The sequence below is a fragment of the Patiria miniata genome, unplaced genomic scaffold (genome assembly GCF_015706575.1).
Source record: "Patiria miniata isolate m_02_andy unplaced genomic scaffold, ASM1570657v1 HiC_scaffold_20, whole genome shotgun sequence".
In the NCBI taxonomy this organism is placed as follows: domain Eukaryota; kingdom Metazoa; phylum Echinodermata; class Asteroidea; order Valvatida; family Asterinidae; genus Patiria; species Patiria miniata.
Genome location: NW_024037059.1, coordinates 39,271,262 through 39,293,303, shown reverse-complemented (window position 1 = coordinate 39,293,303; position 22,042 = coordinate 39,271,262). Strand labels below are relative to the sequence as shown.

General features: G+C 39.8%; 3 protein-coding genes across 3 annotated transcripts in view; 2 read left to right on the top strand and 1 right to left on the bottom strand.

Moving 5' to 3' along the window:
• Positions 1–8,697, bottom strand: part of LOC119729095 (dystrobrevin alpha-like) — a 50,453-nt gene extending 41,756 nt beyond the window's left edge. Inside the window, exon 1 of the mRNA XM_038201612.1 lies at positions 8,493–8,697. Coding sequence (XP_038057540.1) covers positions 8,493–8,538 — 46 coding nt within the window. The 5' untranslated portion in view covers positions 8,539–8,697. The remainder of the gene's footprint in view (positions 1–8,492) is intronic.
• Positions 8,698–8,962: 265 nt separating this feature from the next.
• LOC119729094 (probable lysosomal cobalamin transporter) lies at positions 8,963–16,977 on the top strand. The gene is made up of 16 exons (XM_038201602.1): positions 8,963–9,070; positions 9,359–9,437; positions 9,861–9,958; positions 10,237–10,300; positions 10,397–10,491; positions 10,842–10,909; positions 11,484–11,572; positions 11,679–11,752; positions 11,913–12,038; positions 12,273–12,490; positions 13,201–13,303; positions 13,621–13,725; positions 14,092–14,238; positions 14,758–14,806; positions 15,277–15,377; positions 16,174–16,977. The coding sequence occupies exons 1-16, from the start codon at positions 8,990–8,992 to the stop codon at positions 16,285–16,287; spliced, it is 1,611 nt and encodes a 536-aa protein (XP_038057530.1). The 5' UTR covers positions 8,963–8,989; the 3' UTR covers positions 16,288–16,977.
• Positions 16,978–18,558: 1,581 nt separating this feature from the next.
• LOC119727384 (perlucin-like protein) lies at positions 18,559–20,589 on the top strand. Its single transcript, XM_038199252.1, has 2 exons — positions 18,559–19,132; positions 19,915–20,589. The coding sequence occupies exons 1-2, from the start codon at positions 18,861–18,863 to the stop codon at positions 20,138–20,140; spliced, it is 498 nt and encodes a 165-aa protein (XP_038055180.1). The 5' UTR covers positions 18,559–18,860; the 3' UTR covers positions 20,141–20,589.
• The last annotated feature ends 1,453 nt before the right edge of the window (positions 20,590–22,042 follow it).

Here is a 22,042-nt window from a genome sequence, read left to right as displayed (position 1 = left end):
TGCCAGGAACATGGTGTTTGTGCCCTTGGGCAAGAATCTGAATTGCCTCTCTCCACCCAGGAGTATGAATGGGTGTCTGTGAGGGTAAAGCTGCACTGACATCGGCTGCCGCGTGGTCTCGTGGCCTGATGAACGGGGGAATAATTGTAAAGCGCTTTGAGATTGTTGACACAATTGGAAAGCGCTTTAAAATTTATTTGTTTGCTATTAACTTGAAACTTGCATTCTAGATAAGGCCAAAAAAAAAAATAAGTCGGTCTCTGGTCAGCGCGCGCGTCGATTTTAATCATGCGCGTCAATCTTTTTTTTCTTCCAAAAATGTTCCGCGGTAGCTCCAACAGCGCCCTCTTTTGCCGCACCTCCTCAATTTTTTTTTTACCAAAGAGCACCAAGGAATGGGAAATTGCACCAAGGCAAATGATCGAGAGCACCAAGGCAAATGATCGAGAGCACCAAGGCAAATTATGGAGGACACCAATGTACATGAGGACACCAAAAAAGCAAAATAGTACCCCACCTTGTCTGTACAATCCAAGCTTGAAGAAAGAAAAAAAAAGCAAAAAAAAAAAAAAAAAAAAAAAAGCCGCGTCCCCGCGTCAATTCCGGAACTTTGGTCTGACCAGAGACCGAATATATATTTTTTTTGGCCTAAAGGACGTTCACAAAAGACATTCACACAAAATTACGTACACAGCTAGACAGGCCCAAGTGAAAGCACACCAAACTGTTAAAAAACTTTGCACAAGTCTAATACTCATGCCGGAGGCGGGAGGTGTTGGCAAGGATCTTGTGACCTCATCGCAATCATCACCTCCTCCTCTCCTCCACGGATGCGAGACGCTGGGTGTGTATGGCATTGAGGAGTCTCTCAGGGGGTTGAGGGTGTTGGGTGTTAGAGGAGTACAGCAGGAGAGGCCATCCAGGAAGAAGCAACTTGAAGGTCAGGTGGTAGGCCCTACATGCAAACGGAACACTGCTGGACAATTCCTTGCTGCAGACAACTGGACTTCCTGTTTTTGTTTTGTTTAAATCGCGAAATCAATGCCAGCAAATCACTCTTGAACGAAAAACTAAGAAAGAAATTCAACTTCAGATTGGGACTGTTTCACTCCATGCATAACAAGTTACTGATTTTGGAAAATAATTGTTACTGGCCCTCACTCCTACACGTGCGTACCATTCAATATGAACAAAGTACACATTACAATATGTATGTAAAACTGTCATTAGGCCTCTATATTATTGCTATTTCCAATTTACAGAAATTTGAATTGGTGTTTATGAAACTACATGTATGTAGCTTCAGTAAACTGTAATTTGATTAATAGTGTACAAAAAGAGTACAAAATAGGGACTCAATTGCCCAATGTATGTACCTTTTAACATAAAATATACTGAAGAAATCATGGAGGAATTTTGTTCATCATGCAGTTGCATTCAACTTTGAATACAAGCATTTAAAGGGAATATACAACATTTGCAAACATCGAAAGACAAAACTACCAAATTTTTACCAAATACCTTAATAGGATGTTGGTAAATGACAGTCTAAAGCATCCTGTAAAATTATGGCACCAGGTGTGAAGTCATTTTCAAGAAAAGTCGTATTTTTGTATAAATTTCCAACGGTGGTCGGCCGACCACTGTTGGAAAAACCTAACTATTTTCGACTACTGCTCCAAATCTACCATTTTTTTTTTTCAGTCCAAATTTTGTTTGCTATTGGTTACATGTTCATGAACGGGTGCAGGCCAGCTAGACTGGTTCCCTTACCTTACATTTTTCTGGCATCTATAAATTGATCAATTTCATCTTTAGTGGAGTCAGGGAACCAGAATACTTGAACGCTTTTGTTTTTCTTGGTTTTTCCAGCATTTTTGGAACACAAAACTTCAAACATGTCGGTGTAACAATATTTGATCTATTATACTAACCCCTCAAATAGTTCATATCTGAAAATTACAGTAAAAACCAATGGTGTACATTCCCTTTAAAGGAGAAGAGAATTAAGTCATTATTTTTTTTTTTTAACACCAACATGTACAAACCATTTTTAAAATTAAGTGATTGAGTCAATACGTGAATTTGTAAAAAACAAATTTAAGTTTCTTTCACGACAAAAATATTCTGTGTGAGTGTATCCCTGACCCTGAGGCAATATTTGCAATGTACATGTAGTAGTAAGTGCACCATTTATGATTCATGTACATCCTTGTACTGGAGTCTCTGGCCTCAGGTGTCATATGAGCGCTGCATTAACATGATTAACCTTGCAGGCTTGTTTTGTACATCGGACCACAGAGCAAGCCATCATGCTGACCAATGCATGACTAATGGTGGATCTTAATAATTAAACTCAACTGAAGTACAGTGGGCGACCATTAAAATAATAATGACGTTGTTCTGGGAATCATCTCCATGTTTGGACGATCAGACTTATTCACGCGGATCTCACGATGCAATACAGAAAAGTGACTTCCATCGTGTATTTTTTTGGGGGAAAGCAAAGTGGCCATCACTAATTTCTCCCTGCAATAGCCTATCAACCATCAGAAAGCGATAACATGTCCCAAAAAGACAAATTTAGCAGGGAAAATAGTGAAGCATCTGAAAAAAAAATGACAATTTTTCAGACCACTCTCATATTAAGGTTTGTGCACAGGGTGTCAAGTGATGTTCAGGTATGGAATTATTTCTTTTTTTTAAACAAAAATGGCATCATCACGATAATATTGAATATCGCAAAATATTTCTCCTGATATTTCGGTTTACAAATACCGTAATGGGATATCGAACATGCTTAGGAAACCGAGGTGCTCTAAAGGTTTTCATTGTCAACAGAAATGATGGCAGGGGCACACTTCATGTACATGTACATGTACATGTATGGTGTGCCCATGGAGGATGATGTACCGGAACATGCACATGTGTAGGCCTACACATGTACATGTACATGTGTATACTGTACGTGTCTTTAGTGACAAGATTTATTTTCCCAATATTAGTAATTCTATTTTCATGAAAACTTGCAAAATATGGCAACCATGCTGGACACTGGGGCTAGTTTTTCTTCCAATCAAGGCACTATAAAAATGCATTTAATTTATTTTTGAGCACATGAAATGCGACATTCCCAATTGAAGCTATCAGTGAAAAGATATGGAACAACATGTACAAATATCAAATGCTGTGGCCTAACAATGACACACTGAGCTTTAAAAATCGTCGCCTCAGAGAAACCAATTAAAAGTAGGTTTATTCATAGGTACACGTACGAATGATACAATGCCCTGTGCGACTTAATGAACACAACTAATACCTCTCCTCGGTACGTAATCACACATGATTTGGTTATGGGCGCCCCGGATTCTGCTAGTTAATCCCTTCGTGTGGCGACCGTCGGCGCGTAATTTGCCTGCCGTACAAATTACATCTTCTCAAAAGCTCACGGACTCCACACCCACACGATTATAGCTCTGGTCGTAATTAGGAACCGGCTCTCGCGGGATACCGAGGGCACGAGCGAAATAACATCACAGTGTGTGTGAACTGGATGAACTGTGGGTTTCTCCGATGTGGACTTCTAGTAAGCGGGGAGAGATGGAATGTGTTCGCACATTCTTTGGCAAATTGGATTGCCCGGGGACTTCCTATATTTATTTTCTGGGTTAAGCTGATGTTGGAAATTGACTGTCTTTTTGCCTATTTTTCTTTCTCATTCACTCATGCGATAATCTAGTTTGGTAGGGCCTATAAATGTAGTTCTATCAGAGGAATACATCTTATCTGACTGGATCATGTGCCATGCTTAGTTTACAACTTTGGGGATTATCTGAAAACAAACAAACCGTATCGCAGTGTTACAACTTTCAAAAGAAGCGAAGGTATTGTAAATTAATTGTGTACACATTTACAGTGCAATAAATGAACATAATGTAGAAGTCATGCGTGTCATGTATGCAAAGCTACATGTACACATGTACATTGTACATCCCTCCTATTAATGAGTCCTATGCAAACATACATTATGTGCCAAGTACAATGTAGTCCTTTCAGTCATAATCAAACAAGTGACTGTTTTCAACAGTTAAGAATTCCCAGCCTGTGTGTATGTACATGTAAAGCAGGACCGACTGTCTGGAAACTTGATACAGCTACATGTACATGTACATGTACATGTATGTTTTGACTCCCGGTGAGTGATAAAACTGACTGTGACTACAACTTGCCTGCTTTGCCTGTTGACCCAGTTTGACTGGTCACAGTGCTTGTTTGACATGTACGGTACCGTTATTATCTGACTGCAGGTGACTAGCCTTAGTCAAAAGTACAGCTGGGAAAGTGGAAAGGAATTTTGACTGTCTGTGACTGTTCAAGTTACACAGTTGTATGATGTGCATCATGTACAATACATACATACGTGTAAGTGTGCAGTGCATGTATACATTTTACAGAACCTGTCTGTACTAAATGTATAAGTTTACACACACATGTTTGCACAGTCATGAATTTCTATACCCTCGAGGACAATGCTTTGTGTTCCCCTTTGTCCCTGTAATATAACACTCTCCCATAGACTAAGCACATAACTGTACGATCGAGGACTGTTTTAAACAAAAGACCCAACGCTCGAGGACTGAAAGGATCTTTTGTTCTCCCTTTGTGGGTCTGTCCTCAATCGAAATGCCATACAAGAGCGCACATACCAGCACATTCATAAAGTTCATTTCCACACACGTGTGCAAGTCACATACCAGTACATCATACATGTATTCTAATGACAGCATACTTGGTCAACATAAATTTGAATCACTAGTTTACAATGTATCATTTCTCTCTGTATGTTACTCCCTTTCTCAGCTAGCACAGATTTCTTGTACACAATGTTTACAATTCCAAGGATTTCACATTGACCTTTCAGGCTTAGGCTAGGCTGTCTCCCATCACACAGTGCAATGCACTTCTTTTCTTTCCCCACAAAGCGTGTTTCCTCACAGCCCTCTTTATGTTAATAACTATCTGCTGCCTCTTGGATTCTTTGCAGTGCTCTTCTGGCTCCACTTGTATACATGGTATACAACAACATTTACACACATGTAAGGCCACCAAAAAGAAAATGTTGTTTCTTTGAAAGCATGGCTTACACATGCACTATGCAAATCAACTTTGTAGTGGATTTCTGTATGTTGCCCGCTGTTAATGGCATAGTGCTTTGCAAAACAACTGAACGATACAAGACCTAACGTGCAAACTTGTTCTGATGTCTGACGGTCTCATTAACAGCATTTTATTTTTTTGTAGCCAAAGTGGGATGGATAATTTTTTTTCTCTGAATGATGAGTCTAGGTCTGCTACAGCCTGAGCACAAGGATGATTGATAGCAAGGCATTTGTGCATCTCATTACTGAGTGTAATATGAACGGTACCAATCTTGGATTGTACATGTTCATGTATGGCGCGGGTCTGAAAGAAAATCAAAATGAAGATTGCCTACCCCGGTACCCCCACATGAAATACATGAGTACATCAGTATTTAGGCATCTAGATATTCTAAGAAGATTGTTCTGTTGGATTGGAAGGAGGAGGCCATGCATTGTATGGAAAATTGGAAGTGTTTTAACATGTACATTACATCATGTAAAAAATAAATATTTTGAACACTACAATCTGATAATCGTGGAAGAGTAAAAAAACAAAAATGTATATTATTCTTTCATCCGTGCTGTAATGCTGTACATGTATGTGCATGAAGCAGTTTCGCTGTCATAAAACTTATGTCAGTTTCGCTTCAGCCGTCTCAACTATTTCCTTGTCAGCTCCTTCACTCCTCCTTTGTCAGAATCTGTAGCTGCTCCAAGTTGGCAGTGTTGTGCAGGCGCTTGCCTACCGTCTTCAGGTCGTTGTCAAGAACGCTTCCTAGTGTGGTATGAGGGCGTCCTCGCCAACCTTATCCATGCCTGCTTCTGTGCCGAAGTACATGTACCCGTGGACGAATTTCTGCATGAAATTCTGTAATGCTGAATACATTTTTAGCATGACACAATACGTGTCATGTATCATGTAAGTGAAACCAGCATACATGTATACGTACATGTTTACGTTGCAACCTAGAACAACAGCTTTTTTTTAAACCAACATCACTTTTAACACTGAAGTAGAATAAGTAATGTAGAGTAATGATCTTTGCAAGTCGTATTGTGTGTTTTACAAATTATGCATCACTCTGCTGTCATGCTTGAATGGACTGCATCATGAATATTCATGGCACTGACACAGCACTGGAATTTAGAAGTCATCAGCAGCAATGATAATTATAACAATGCTGAAAGATCAATACCACCAAACTTGTGGTCGTTATAAACCTGATGAACGATGTTCAGGCATGGTGGGTGCATGTGCATGTAAACGTATGCAGTTATTTAATTTTCAACATTGATTTCATTCATTTGCATAAAACAAGTACATGTACAAAAACAGACTGAACACTGCTGTGCTGGCTTAACATAAATTAAAAACACCAGTGATACAAATGTGGCAAACTCTTGGTGGCGCACTGCATTGTGAATCGCCTGAATTGTTCAAATGTACCATATTATATCATGTACGATATACATTATTATAAGAATAAGATGGAATTTTGAGTCGGGGTGATATAAATCAAATTAGGTTTTGCCCTTCACCGACGTTCAGTGTTTAAAAACATCGGTGAAGGGCAAAACCTAATTTGAGATATAGGCCTACATTATCTTTATTCAAAGTATTCCACTGAACTAAAAATGACATGAACACATTTAATGATCAGATAGTTGTCAAACAACAGAGTGGGTTATTTTTATTGTCAGAAAATGGAGTATGGTGGATTGATCAATAACACAATGCGCAAATTATGACAATCTTACCACTGCCTGGACCTACATTTGTACAGAAAATACTGTAGTGCACGAACGACTGAGCTGATTTTAGCAAAGTCTAGCCATGCTGGCATCAACAAGCAAAGCAAAACATTACTTATAAGTAAAAATATGCTAGTTTACGACCGCTCCATGTACATGTACATCATGTAGGCATGTTAAAGGGAATACACATCATTTGCTTTTGCTGTAATTTTCAGAAATGGATGGAATTGGGGGGTTGGAAATATATAGCAAATATAGTTACACTGACTTTTTTGAGGTTTTGGGTTCGAAAATGCTATAAAAACCAAGAAAAACAATCATTTTCTTGTAGTCTGGTTCCCTGACTCCATATAAGAAGAAACAGAACAGTTTACATACATTGGGGAATTGTAAGGTCAGGGAACCAGTCTAGCTGGCTTGTACCCGTTCATAGGTGTGTAATCGATTGCAAACAAGTGCGATGGTCAATGGGGGCCAGTATTTGAAAAAAAGCCAGTTTTTTCCAATGCTGGTCGTCCGACCAGTGTTGGAAATTGATACAAAAATACCACTTTCCTTGAAAATGACAGTATACCAGGTGCCATGATTTTACAGGATGCTTTACACTGTCATTCACTAACAGTCCAGCAAGGTATTTCAAAATGATTTGGTAGTTTTATTTTTTGATGTTTGCAAATGTTGTATTTTCCCTTTAAAGTAAACACTACTGATTTCAATTTTCACAGCCTCAGAATAAATTTCCCTGTAGTAGGCAAATGAAATCTTAAACACGGGTACATTGTACATGATGCAGGGTGTGAGTGACCACTGATAAAAAGAGCTGACAACAGCTGAAACAGGTGTAAAAAAGCTGAACTTTGGAAATCTCCTACACTTTTACAGTCCTTTAGTACACAGCAAGTGAAGGAAAAAGCTGAAATCCAAAACAAAAAAAAAAGCCAAAATCAGCTGTAAAGCTGAGATTTCACACCCCTGTACATGCGTAAATCAGTTCATCATGGAGTAGAACTCAACCTAAACTTTGTGGTGTAGGTGGACAGCTCCATTGAAATCATGGCATTAAAACACTTAGGCCTACTCAGTCATGTCAGTTACTGTTCTATCATGTCTATAGCGTTTTACACTTAAGATGGTGGGGAAAAGATGGGGAGGAATGTTGCATCCTGACGCCACTTTTATTCATTATCTCAATGAAGGGCAGTCATTGCAAAAATGTTGAAAAGACATGAACATGATGAATCTGGGACTGACAAAGTGACATGACTGAGTGAGAAACATCTCCAATTTAGTTAGAAACTAAAATGCACTTGACTCTCCATCATGTCCAAAGACTTTGTACACAAACAAAGAAGTGGCGTCTGGATCTTTCCAAAAAGACGGACTATACATGTATAAGCACTGCCTAAAACCGCCCCTAGTACTTAAGTAGTAGTTGATGCTCAATGCAGCCCAAGCCCGGCCCGCAAACTAAGCGCGGCGGCGCGGCCCATCCCATCCAACACACGGCTGACTGACTGCATGAGCGTGGATCTGCTCGCGCGCGCCCGCACACTTGAAAGAAAAGAACCCCCCAAAAATGCTCGACCTCACACTTACCATGAGCCCCTGCGGCCCCTCTTTGCGACTCTGTAACCTCCGGCATAGCCCAGTCCGTGTCTCTTCGAGTTCCTCCGAGAAGCAAGCTGATTTCCTTGGGCAAATACCTCCGGAAACTCCCACAATGTTGAATCAAATTCTGCGCATAATTTTCACTCGGTCCAAGGATTTACGACCTAATGGCGATTGTACGGCGCCCTCTTTTGGCAGAATTATAATTAACTTTTGACCTCTGGCCCATTTATTTTGGAACATTCTATTACATGTTTATGTTTTACCAAATCTGGGTGAAAATAATTAAAGAAATATATGACAGTATACTTATAAATAATTGTAAAAAAAAGCTAAATACTTTCTCTATGACAGTTACTAATAAGACAACTCCAGTTTAACTCTTGAATTTTCAGTTGGTAAAATATCTTAATATTATTTTCCATGGATCAAATATTCCTGTTACCCGTTTAACAAGTAGAATCTTCCAAATTTATCACAACCACATGATCACAACAAACATCAAAATGGCGATTCCTGTGGAAGTTCCACTGATCACTTGGGCATCATTTGGAGCTTCTTTTGTGGTATTTCTTTCTTTTGTGGCAAAAACTGTTTGATTTGAAATGAGCTGATTGCTTTTGTTGATATGAAGTGTTTTAATTATCAATTAACAACGATATAAATGAAAAAAGGGTGAACATAAACTGTGTGACATGTTGTCCATGTCAATTGTCATCTTGTCGGACATGTCACATCGTCACAGAGTGACGGTCAAACATTTTTTTTGAAAATTGAGTCATCAGATGCAAGTAACCATTGTCGTAGTTTGTTTAATAATTATGTGCCAATCTTATTTCTGTGTGAACATGTAGGTGGCATTGCTGTTTGCCATTTACTACATCTGCCATTTTAAGAGCAAGAGACACAGCGAAAGAAGTTCAACCATCACAGGTAAATTCACATGAGAAAAATAATGCAACTTGAAATACATCATTGTTTGAGAATTGTAAATTTTAACCTAAACGCGCACAGTAAATCATCATGGGAAAGATTTCCATATACGAAGTTCACTCAACACCCTGTGTACAAACCCTATGAGATTGGACTGAAAAATTCTAAGTGTTTTCTAAGAAAATGCTTGTATTTCCTCACTGCTCAAATTGACTTTGATGACATGAAATTGCTATCTGGGGGCTTGTTAGTCAATACAGAGGAAAATTAGTGAACTTTGTATATGTATATGGAAATCTTTCCTCATCATGATCATTGATATTTATCCAATCTCGTGTTCTGACATCTAATAAATTGGTGGTGTCCCTAGAATGTATTCATTTTTGTAAACGATGCATTGTTTTGGTCTAATTTAATACCCAGCTGTGCTGGCTCTGACGGTTGCCATTCTGACCATTGCTGTGGTACCTATCGACATATTCACTGTCTCTTTCCTGAAGGATGAAGATGGAACTTACAAGGTCTGTAAAAACCTTTTGGCGCGGGAAACAGGAAAAGAAATTAATGAAACGTTAAAACCGCATCAAATCTGGAATGATTTTGGCTTAATAATCTTGTGCAGGAAACCAAGGATTGCGTCATTGCCCAAAATGGTTGTTGAACTGAGTTCAATGATTTTAGTTCAAAAGTTTGCCCCTACATTTATGAAAGGTGAAAAAAATATATATGAAAGAGGTTTTAAGTCAAAGTTCAAATTTTATCTGTTAATTTAACAAAGGTTTTGATTTTTTAATTGTAGGATTGGGCAACGTCCAACATTACAAGACAATACGTCACCAACACCTTACTCTACTCTTATTACGGTAAGAAGCTAGTAGCATTTTCCTCCCTCTTTCGTTGCTTCGATTATGTTGATTTTTATTATATTACAAATTTAAATTTGTGACCTCTTTCCACAGCGCTGTACGGCTGCATGGCCTTCTTCATCTTCCTAGCCATTCCATTCGTCATCTTCTACTATGAGGAGCAAGATGAAGAAACGACCACCAAAGAGGTATTAGAGAAAACAAAGACTTGGACGAGCAAAAGACACAAACAGACTGTGAAAAACATAAACAGTCTAAGACAGCTTCGCATATCTGAACATCATACACGGGTATTTAAGCAGCACTCAAAGCAAAGGCAATGGTATCCTTGTTACCTGCTAAAAACTAAAAAATGAAACTGAAATACCTCCAAATTCGCTGCTGCTGTATGTAAACTATTTACTTCTGGGCAGTGAATGTGCTAGTGTTTAGACAAACGGATACACGTACAAGTGACACATCCGGGGACAATTTTCTGTTGGATATTGGCAAGATGATTTTGCTAAACATCGTAACAACTTGAAATATTTCTCAACAGCGAATTTGGGGAGCCGTCAAGTACACAGCGTGTTTTGTGATATCAGCTGCAGTGCTTCTAATCATCGGGTGAGTTCATGCTAATTCATTTACCATGTACTTGACGTCCTCCGTCAAAACCAGTTCTTCAAAACCAGACTTAATTCCATGGATCTAGAGGACCTGACCAAAAAAGCCCATTTTAAAATTTAGGCAGCCTTCCGGATGCATGAAGTAGTGTATGTTTGGAAAGTTCTTCCAGGCGTTTTCATGCAGTATGCACTTCTGACGGTTTTGAAGGATCCAGAAATTATATCAAAGAGAAGAATAACATGACTGTTGGATAATCACCAAAAACTCTGAAACCAAACCAAAAGGGAAGATTGTGTCTAGTATTGGCAAGGCTTAAAAACAGCAATAATTAGTTGAAATCTTTTGGATTGGAAAAGCTCCAGTTAACCTATCACAGTAGATTCGCACCATTGCAGCTTGTGAAATATTGTCCAATTACATGATCGACAAATGGACACGGAACGCGCAGAATCTGAGACAAACAAAACTTAACGTACAAGAATCCAAAGGGTTGTCTAAGGGGCGTGGCTAACTCGCAAATGGCGATAGGTCAGTTGTCACTGGACTTGTCAATATTTTAATTTCTTTTCAGAGCCTTTGTTCCCCTGCAACAAATTCCAGACAAGAACTCTACCGACTGGGAGAACTTCAAGTACCTGTTCAATGAGCTTGGTGAAAGCAGTAAGTCCTGGTCCTTCCCTTTAGTCTTTCTACTGATTGTCGTCTCTGAATACGAAGAATATTTCAGGATACCATGTCTCTGTTTTTTTTTCTGACTTTGTTGCAGAGGGAGAAACTGCTCTGTATTTTCTCGTCGGGTTTGTCACCTTGTTAGGAATGCTTGGGCTGATCTTCTACACGGTGAGTCTGCAAACTACGATGTTTAAATCTTAAAAGACAAAGTTATCCATGATTAAAAAAAAGTCAACTCTGACCCTCTGTCGAGGGTACCTCACTTTAGCCAAAGTGAAAGTTTAAAAGAGTAAAATAAGAAATTGAAAAGAAACCTTCTTTTTCCCAGGCCTTTGGTATCACAGCCCTCCCCATCGACCTCATAAAAGGTTATCGAAGTGCCGAAGAAGAATTGGAAGATGTCCAAGAAACTGCGTCTGCAAACCGAGACCAGCTCCGGACCCTCAAACGAAAGGTAAACAGATGAAAAAGTGCTTTAGAAATTATAAACTGATGAGATTTTTGTTCTCAGAAATTCTCGAAAAGAACAAAAAATTTATAATCAGCAGAGGGCAAAATCTTTGTAGTACCTTTCAAATACCAGGAAAAGAAAAAACCTGCCAGTCTTGCTTAAAACAGTCTCTTCACTGTTGGTGTTCATGTCTGTCCGTCAATCATACTTTTTTTGTTCAATTACTTCTTTACACAGCGTCGCAGAGGCAGAAACCTCTCATCTAGAGAACGCCGCAATCTAGAGGACCTCAAAGACGAAGAGGAACTGATCCAGCAGAGAGAGCGCCACCTTGTGGCCATCCAGAAGAAACTCTGCTACAAGTGTTCGTGTGTCTGGCGCCCTCTACAAGTCGTCATCGGCATCGTTCTGATATTGGTTGCCATTCTGGTGTTTGGATCTCTCTTTATTAGCAGGTGAGAGATGTCCTGCTGAGATTCCTGGAAAATATACAGAACGCTTCCCAGATGAGATTAAACCTGGGAATTGTTCCTCTGTTGAGTGTCCGACCACTTGGACCATAATCTGCTGAATGTGAATATACCCTATAAGCAAGTTTACCATTTTGAGAAAAAAAAACAAGAAATTTCTTAGCCCGTTTCTTTAAACTCTGTTGTTATCAATCTTGTGTATTGTCAGTTGAGTGTGGGACATACCCTGTAATAGTCTATGGAATATCCCCTTGCACAGCAAGCGTCTATGACATGCGAGCAGATTCGGCGATTAATTATGCAAAACAAGAGTGCATCTTGACCTCGAGATTCTGACCATGCAGAGGGCGCCTTCTATCAGGTCTTCGATGACCCGTCGTATTACAAAAACATGTCAGCAAAATTGCCCAATCAACAGCTTAGTCCACATTTCTGATTGAAATGAGGTCGCAATTTCTAGAGTCGACTCCGATTAGCTGCCGCGCGGGGTCGCATAAACTTTGCATCACTCAGATGTTGGTTACGGAGCTGAGCTAGGGCTCTGTTGGACAACAGTTGATACTCGAATTAACCCTGTAGCAAGTTTTTCAGTTTATTGCTTGCATTAACAGTACATACTTAAACAATCCACAATTGTTCAGATGTCTTGGGTTCAAATTCCCACTCACCCGGTCTGTCCTCATCACTCGTTTCAGCCTGGATCGCATTCTGCATTCGCTTGGTTACAAGACGGGCTACATTCTACCAACGAGCACCTTGCCGAATCCCTTAGGCATGCTGCTGGTGGTGATGCAGCAGGTATGTGACCACCTGACTTGTTCTCAAATAAGCAATGCCAGTTGGTTGAGCACTGGAGCCTCAGTGCAGATGCCTCGGGTTCGAGTCCTGGCTATACTGCATTCAGTTGCATTCAGACGCACACCAAGTTCATTAATGGATAACAGTTTCTGTTCAACACCTTTGCTAAAAAAAAAAAATTAATCACTCAAACAGAAAACCTAACTTTTCATTCATTTTGTGGTGTACTGGAACTTCAGTCCAAAGGTCTGAGGTTCAGGTCTCATCTTGGGTGGGCAAAATCCTGCTTAACTGTAAGTAACATACCTTCTTTGCAGGTCTTTCCTTTGGACTACATCGTGTTTGTTGGTCTGGTCCTCTTCTTCATCTACTCATCGATGGCCGGCGTCCGCAGGATCGGAATCTGGTTCTGCTGTGTCAAGGTACAATGCATTTCTTTCTTTCAAACGTTAACAACCAATTACGATCATATGCCCACACTTTCCCCATTGAAACGGCTATATTAATCCATTGGTTGCCGAACCGCCCCAAACTGCTCAAAACAGCCCCAGCATCGCATGGTTTTTGATTCGTCAGTTAATGAATGAAATGTAGTACGTAGTGCAGCAGGTGCTAATAAGGGGCTAACAAATTCTTTCTGCTGCTGTTGTATTTGTGTCACATTATGAAACCTAAATTTATGTCAAGTCTGAACATAATTTATGTCAATTTTGTGAGGAAAGCCATTGCAGTCAAATTTTCCCACGTTGGGATTTATTGACCTTACATCTTTGTCTACCCACATCTAGATGTACAAAATCCGGCCACATCACACCAAGCCGCAGGCTCTTCTCTTCCTCTGCATGTATCTCATGATTCTGCTCCTTGCCGTCAACGTCATGCTGTATAACTTGGCCCCGGACTACATGACCTACGGCCACCAGAAATTCCTACCAGTATGTAATATGGATTTGTTTTTGCATTCAGTAGGGGACGTTGAACAGTGGAGAACAATAGGGTCCACAATTCCCGAAGGCCCACAATTTCAGATCGTGTACAAAACATATGGGAAGTCTTCCTAAAAAGCACAAACAAAATCTTTACGCATAAAGGTAAAAGGTAAAGATCCCATAGCCATTACTGGCCGGGGCAGTGGGATGTTAGAGGTCCACTGTGTCTTGGGCGCGGCATATGAGTGGCAGTGCCCAGTCCTCTCCTCTCGCCATCTTACCTTCCCTGAACGAATCAGGTACCCATTTTATTGTTGGGTCGTCAGAGAGAGTTTTCCAGTTTTTGGTCTGAATGGGATTCGAACCGCCAACCTTCCACTCCTTAGCTCCACGTTCTAACCGCTCGGCTACGGGGCCCCTCTTATGCATACCACCACCATAATGAACATTCATCACCATCATCTTTTGAAATGTACTCTTCAAGCTGACTCATGCTTGTTCTTTTAATATTCCTCTGATTGTCAGGAAAATTCTACCGAACCAGAGCAGTGCACAACTTCAGAGTCCAGCTCAGGTATGCTCCACTTTTTTAGCGATTCCCGTTTTGTCTCTTGACTTGCAGATGTGAATTTGTAACAAGTGAGGAAGATGATTTGGAAGTAGATGTTTGTTTCCCTTGTCTTGTTAGGCTTTCAAGTAATCCTACTTTTCCTATTTTTTTCTAGTTTTTTTATACCTTGCACCTGTTTTTCTACTTTTTTCTTGAAAATTCCTCCCTTTTTTTAAAAACTTTGTTGTCCCACAACTCCGAAAAATGGAATCTCATTGAATATTTTTCATAACAGTGTTACACACTGTCATATGTAAATCACATGATGAAGGGCTTGGGCGCAGGAGTACTGCAACGGTACTTCCAAGAGCTTAGTTGAGGATGGAGCACAAGTGTTGTGAGTACACAGAACATGCCAAATGAGGCTCATGATGCTGTGGACATGGGTGAGTATCAATGAAAAATAAGATTTGTTTGTGCCTTTTTTTCAACAGACTGCACGATGACTGTCACTATGGCTTTGATGACCAAGTTTGTGTTCCAGCTCTGGTTCTTCGGTGCTTGCTACTACTGGGCCAACTGGGCATTTCTTGGGGTAAGCTTATCATGAAAAAAAAAACACCGCAAATTTCAACTCGAAAGTGTCACGCCTGACTTATCTATAAAGAGCAAATGCCATGGCGACTATATCTCATGCTTTTTCTAACTGTTAGGGGTACCGTCTTCGGCTTCTTCATGATTATTTGTATCTGCAAAAGATATGTTCATCAAAGGGTTTTTATTGTGACTGTCGATATCGACATATCCCTTAATACAGGGTGAGGGGAAAAAATGGAAACCAAAATGGCAGGACCATTTTCGTAATAAGGTTCTGCAAGTAGCACTTTCAAAATCTAGGGTATGAAAGCCCAATTTATCAGCTTTCTTTTAGTACAGGAATCATTCAAATCACTCATGTACTTTTCAAGTCAGGAATGTTAAACACAACCACCGTTTTAAAGTTCTGTACACGAATCACACAAAAAATGTGTGCGTTCTTTCAGCAAAATGAAAACAATCCACACACATCCGTATGTGAATTGTTTTCGTTTGGCTGAAAGGACACTCAGCAGGCCTACTGCAGAACGCACCAGCAGACAGTTGCAGCTGGCAGTTTCGAATACCCGAATATTCGGTCCAATGCGGTTTTGAGTAATCGAATACTAAATTATTAAAAAGCGGACAGCCCTAATTATGAGAACAGGCACTCCTAGATTGTTCCCTATAAAATATAGGAAATTGCACCTAAATTTAAACGGGTTGTGTCTTAAACATCCTTTATTTCGAGGAGAAACCTAAATACCACTTGTTTGCTTCACTGATTTTTTTTGTTCATATTTATTTTTTTTTAGTTTATCCTGATTGGTCTGATTATCAACTTGCTGCGGCGAAGGCGTTCGGCTATCGAGGACGAAGTTGACTCTTCAGACTCTGAGGACAGTGACGAAGAAATGCTCGCCCCATGAGGCAGAAACAAGCACGAGATGCCGGCCTCACCAAAGAAATTCATTTGTTTGGTTGCATTTCTGTAAATGTGTTTTTTAACAAGAAAGTTAGCGACGTGGGTACCAGACTTGTGCGATTTCAGGGTACATTGGAAATCACGCTTAGCAGATTGGCTTAGCATATTTTGGTTATTAATAATAATAATACACAGGGTCTTATGAAGCCCATGTCACTGTTTGTTCTCGAATTGCAGATTTGCTTAAAACATTTAGTTAAAACTTAGTTAAGAATGTTTAAGAAGAGTTAGCTTCAGGATATCCTGAATGCTAAATCTCAGTGTGATTCACAGCCAAATATCCAAATTGGAGTGACTGCTTGAAAATATTTTGATACCAAATTGTGAAAGTTTGAAGATATGTTTGAAATATCGTTTTTTTAATAAAGAAATCAAATAATAAAATCAAGTGCTATGATGGAGCCAGTATACACACATAGTATTTAGCACAAATACACAGTATTAAATTGTAGATATTACTGTTATAGTATTATTATATTGATATTATTGTTTCATTTGAATGACTGCGATTCGTGGCGTTTTGGTCTTGTTGTACCTTATTTCTGATGTTTAAAGCTTGGCTAGACCAGCCTTCTTCAATACAGTGTAAAAGTGTTGCCTTAAAACCAACCAGGGTTTGAACCGACTTTCGTTTATCTAAAGGAGTATAACGCTATGAAATTACTTAAGTGTGCTGGAATTGTGTTTCTCCAGATAAGACTTATTCTTCTAAAGTTTTGTTCTTCAGCTAAATGATCTTACCTTTCATGTCAGAACTGTTTGTCATATCGCCCTCCAGTTCCTGTCACGCACAAGTAAAGTTATTGACAACTCGTTTGTGCAGCAGGTGGCGATTTCTCAATTGTTACACTTTATCTCCAAAATGTTGATGGTTCACGGTTGCGGTGTGCTAAAGAGAGTTCAAATAAAGAAGATAAGAGAAAACAAAATTGTTTAGACTTGTCACATTTGTTTTAAAATCCAAGCCCTATAATCAGACAGTCATTTACTCAAGTTAACATTACACTTCCACCCTTTTCCTCTTAAAGGGAATATACATCATTTGCTTTTGCTGTAATTTTCAGAAATGGATGGAATTGGGGGGTTGGAGATATATAGCAAGTATAGTTACACTGACTTTTTTGAGGTTTTGGGTTCGAAAATGCTACAAAAACCAAGAAAAACAATAATTTTCCTGTAGTCTGGTTACCTGACTCCATATAAGAAGAAACAGAGCAGTTTACATACATTGGGGAATTGTAAGGTCAGAGAACCAGTCTAGCTGGCTTGTACCCGTTCATAGGTGTGTAATCGATTGCAAACAAGTGCGATGGTCAATTGGGGCCAGTATTTGAAAAAAAGCCAGTGTTTTCCAACGCTGGTCGGCCGACCAGCGTTGGAAATTGATACAAAAATACCACTTTGCATGTGTCAGACCAAACGAATTTCGCAGGGTGTCAACATAACCGTTTTATTCCATTTTTGGGGTGATTGTATTGTCAAATGACTCTAAAATAACGGAGAGAAACATAAGATTGTGAATGACACCCATCTTTACAAAATTATGTCTCTGGTTAACATGTACAGCTGGGAGAGTCATAAGTATATCTATTGAAGTTGGCAGTACAAAGGAGCCGCGGTAAAACAAATACAAAAGATAACGCCTTTGGCGGTGGTGATTATCATACGAAACTCTACATTCTAGTCGAAATAAGAAAGGAAACCGGCGAGAGTTTTTCTATCCACGAAGTATGTCGCTTTTTGATTGACTTCCACAAAGCAGAGTTTTACCCTCTAAAGTCTTTGATCTTTCCGCTGGTATTAATCGTCAAACGAAAGAAAAGGTAGCCTAAGTGTAAATTTGGTGTAAGAAAAATAACACATTTTAAATAATTATTGGGTCAGGAGATTTGAATAACTTGTGTGGCTTTATAATAATATTTTCCAAAGATTTGTAGTGTTCAACCCCGCTAGTGGCGCATCTGTGGTTCAACTTGCAAGGAAACCCATTCTTGTTTCTTCCGTGTTTCTTTTTCTTTTTTTCAAATAATAATGTTCCCAAGAGATATCATGTAGGGGGCTCAGGGAGACCAAGGTGCTGCTGTCTCTTGCCTCAACCCCCCTTAGGGGATTTAGCTCCCGGAACCCCAGCTTGTTAATGGAAATTGAAACCAAAGTTATCGAAAACCCAAAAGACGTCACCCTGACCGTCTTATTTGTGGTTTGTATATTAAGTTGCCCAGTGTACTGCAGAAGAATTGATCTGAAAAAAAATGTGATGGGCAGGCGAGGCTTAAAAATGTCGTGAATTTTGATATTTCGTGGTCATGAGCGACAGTGTGTCAATATCGCTTGATTCGCATCCTGTGAAGCGCGGCAGCTGACCCATCGCACCTCAAACCAGACTGGATGATAACGGCGATTCTTTTTTCCCCCAAATTTTGACAGACAGGCGCCGGTGGCTGCGTTCGTCGCCAGGACTCTATATATAGAAGGGACGGTTTCCAAACTGGTTAAGGTTTGCCAACGACAACGAAGATGGCAGTACTACTCACACTTTCGGTCCTCCTTGCGACATCGGCAGCGATAGTGAGCGCCGGATGTCCCGGCAGCTTTATCGAGAGTCCTTATGGAGGCAACTGCTACGAGGTGCACAGAAGTAAGAAATACTACTGCAAGGACGCCCGCAACATCTGTCAAAACGATGGCGCTTGGCTGGTCTCTATCCGAGACGGAGATTCAATGAAATGGATCAACGGCTTGTACAAGGAGTACAAGCGGAGCCCATGCAATCAATATTACTGGATTGGGTGAGTTGATCTGTAGAAAAATTAATAAATCAATCAATTAGTCAATAAATATATAAAATTAATGAACTTAACTAGTTGCTGAAATAATATGTACCAGTTCATACTTTGAGTGAACGCGAGCTCTGTATACTTGACGTCGCATTTTTCATAAGATTGAAACTATGCGAACCAGACGATTTAGACTATACCCTGTATAGAAGAACCAATCCAGTTGAAATTCGAGTGGAAAGTCGATATATTGGATTGAAAGATCATTTAGTCCCTGGTTTCATCTCAACTTGAATAGCAGTGAAAAATTAACGAGAGAGCAAGGCGATTTTCACGGTCTTCGAGATAGTAAATCACAGTAGCTCCGCCGCAATTTTGATGCAAATTTTGGCATTGACACTCACTTGTAATACAACTCTTGTTTATGGGCGTTGGTATGGTCCTATATAAACCATTATCAAGTACGCATGCAAATCCGTAAGCCTTCGTTTAGTGGTTCAATGACAAATTTTGATTTGTTCTTATACACCTTTTGGGACACAATAGCCGATTAGTGCATTCATTCTGCCAGATTTTAACTATTTTTTATCTGTCAAATTTAGCCGAAATTCGGCTAAAACGGTCACCCTGGTTAATTCAAGCTCCTGTCTGCCACATTTTTGACTTTACAACAGCTGCCTGCCCGGGAAAAATGCCTTGCTACCATCCGGAACGGAAAATACTACCCCCCCCCCCCAATAGGCCATATTATACAGTCTGTACTAAATCAACTTTGATGTTTCTTTCCCAAACAGAGCAAACGACCTAAACAAAGAGGGCCATTTCGTTTGGCAGGAGGACGGCAACGAGATAAAGTATCACTTCTGGGAGGGAGGCGAGCCGAACAACAAGGACAACGAAGACTGCGTCCGCGTCAACAGCGACAATTTTGAGTGGAACGACGAAGACTACGACCGTTCCAGAGAGTACTGCTTCGTCTGCGAAAAGTACCCAACATTTCTTTCGGAAGATTCCGAATGAAAATAAAAATCTATCTTACGATAGTCTGACAAATACGTTCCTTGAAAACCTTCTTAAAATTCCAGTAGGGGGCCTACTCATTAAAATTCGTCCATAATTTACAGGAACTAAGATTTAAAAGTTGTTTCAAGCCCACCAATCCGATGACCGATCACTTTAATTTATATAACGCTAGATAGAGATAGAGATTGAGATTTCTCACAAACGGTTGGTTCTGTTGGTACGTACACTCTTTCTGACTCAATAATAACATTTATTCGCGTGCATGGATCAAAACCACATTGCAAATAAGCATAAGTCTAATGATACGCTTCACTGATAGCCTACTCTCTAAATTCCAAAGAAAGAAATTAGGGACTGGAGGTTTTAGAGTGAAATCACTCTCATTTTTGATTGACTGAAAAATGAACCACTTCAGTCGAAGCTCGAGTGAAACCTAGATCTTTACGATTGAAGAAAGTTCACTCTAAAACGTCGAGTCCCTAGTTTCCGACTGTGGGAGTGAATCTTCACTCGAATGGAGTGAATTTCCACTCTTTAGAATTTAATTGATTACCCCCCCCCCCCCCAAAAAAAAAAAAACAGAAAATGAAAGATGATGAAATAAACATTAATTTGATGTGTGTCTCAAACATCTTGGAGAGTTGTGAGTATTTTTTTGCCTGAATTTTGGAAGTATAGCTTACTTCCTGGTCTGCAACCAGTATCGCTAAGTGAATTGACAGTTGATAGGAAGACTATACTCCAAACTTCAAGAGAATGAGAGACAGACAAAAATGCCTTTATTTATTGGACTATTTTAGTTAAGTTAACGATTGTTATGAAGGATTGCACTGTAATAATTCGAAAGATGAAAATAAAGTATGGCCCCATAGCAAAATAAGTTGCATCAGTTTGTAAATCATTTATTGGTTATGATAAACGTGACCTGTAGGTTCATAGGCCCTCCATAGGTTGTGTGCCACTCCAAAGTTCCCAAAATTCAGGAAACACGGGTTTCTAATTATTGCTTTAAAATTAATACAAATGGTGAAATCCCCGACACACATCTGCGCACCGAACACAAGAGGGCATTGTCTGTCCGAACGACTAGCCTATATATTAGAGCATTACGGGAGCCATAAAATTGGGGAATTGAAGAGATATGGCAATGCACCTCTCTGGCCCGGACTTGGGGCTTCCAATTCTGGGCATTTTGGATGCAACTGGGCTCGAAAGTGGCGCTATTTTGCCATGTTCAGGAGGGATCGTTTTTCAAGATGGCTACTTTTCCGCTTTGGGAAAAGTAGGGGGGGGGGGCAATATTTGTAAAGACTGCCCTTTTCCATTCAAATGACCTTTTATGCACCAGCGTTTATACCCCCCCCTCATATTTGTAAAGAATGCCCCTCTTTTGTTTTCAAGTGCCTTTTTTTCTGAACAAGTGCCCTTTTAAGAAAAAGTCTTTGTTCGTCGGCCGGTGTTGAATGTCGGGCATGTATCGCCCTGAAAAGAGCCATATATTGTCCATCAGTAACAGTGTGCATAATCGTCGGTTTTGAACAGTGCCTCCATCGACAGATCTTAAAAAGTTGAGACCCATCTGGAAAACTTGAGAAAAAAAACCCGAATCTCAAAAAGCCAAAAACTCTTGAAAAAATTCCCCAAAGCGCAAAAAAGTTAAATAGGCCGGGGAGACAAAGCGAGCCAAAATAATGCGACCTTTAGACAGTGAAGAAACCAGATATACATGTACACGGTAAGAAAATTTGAGCAAATGGAGGTTTAATGTAAGAGCTAGTTATTCCCCCAATTGTGGTGTTCTCTGAAACTTAATTATCTTACCTGTCATGTCAGAACTACCTCTCATATCACTCTCCATTTCCCCCCACGCACAAATAATTTGCTTGTATCTGATGAGGG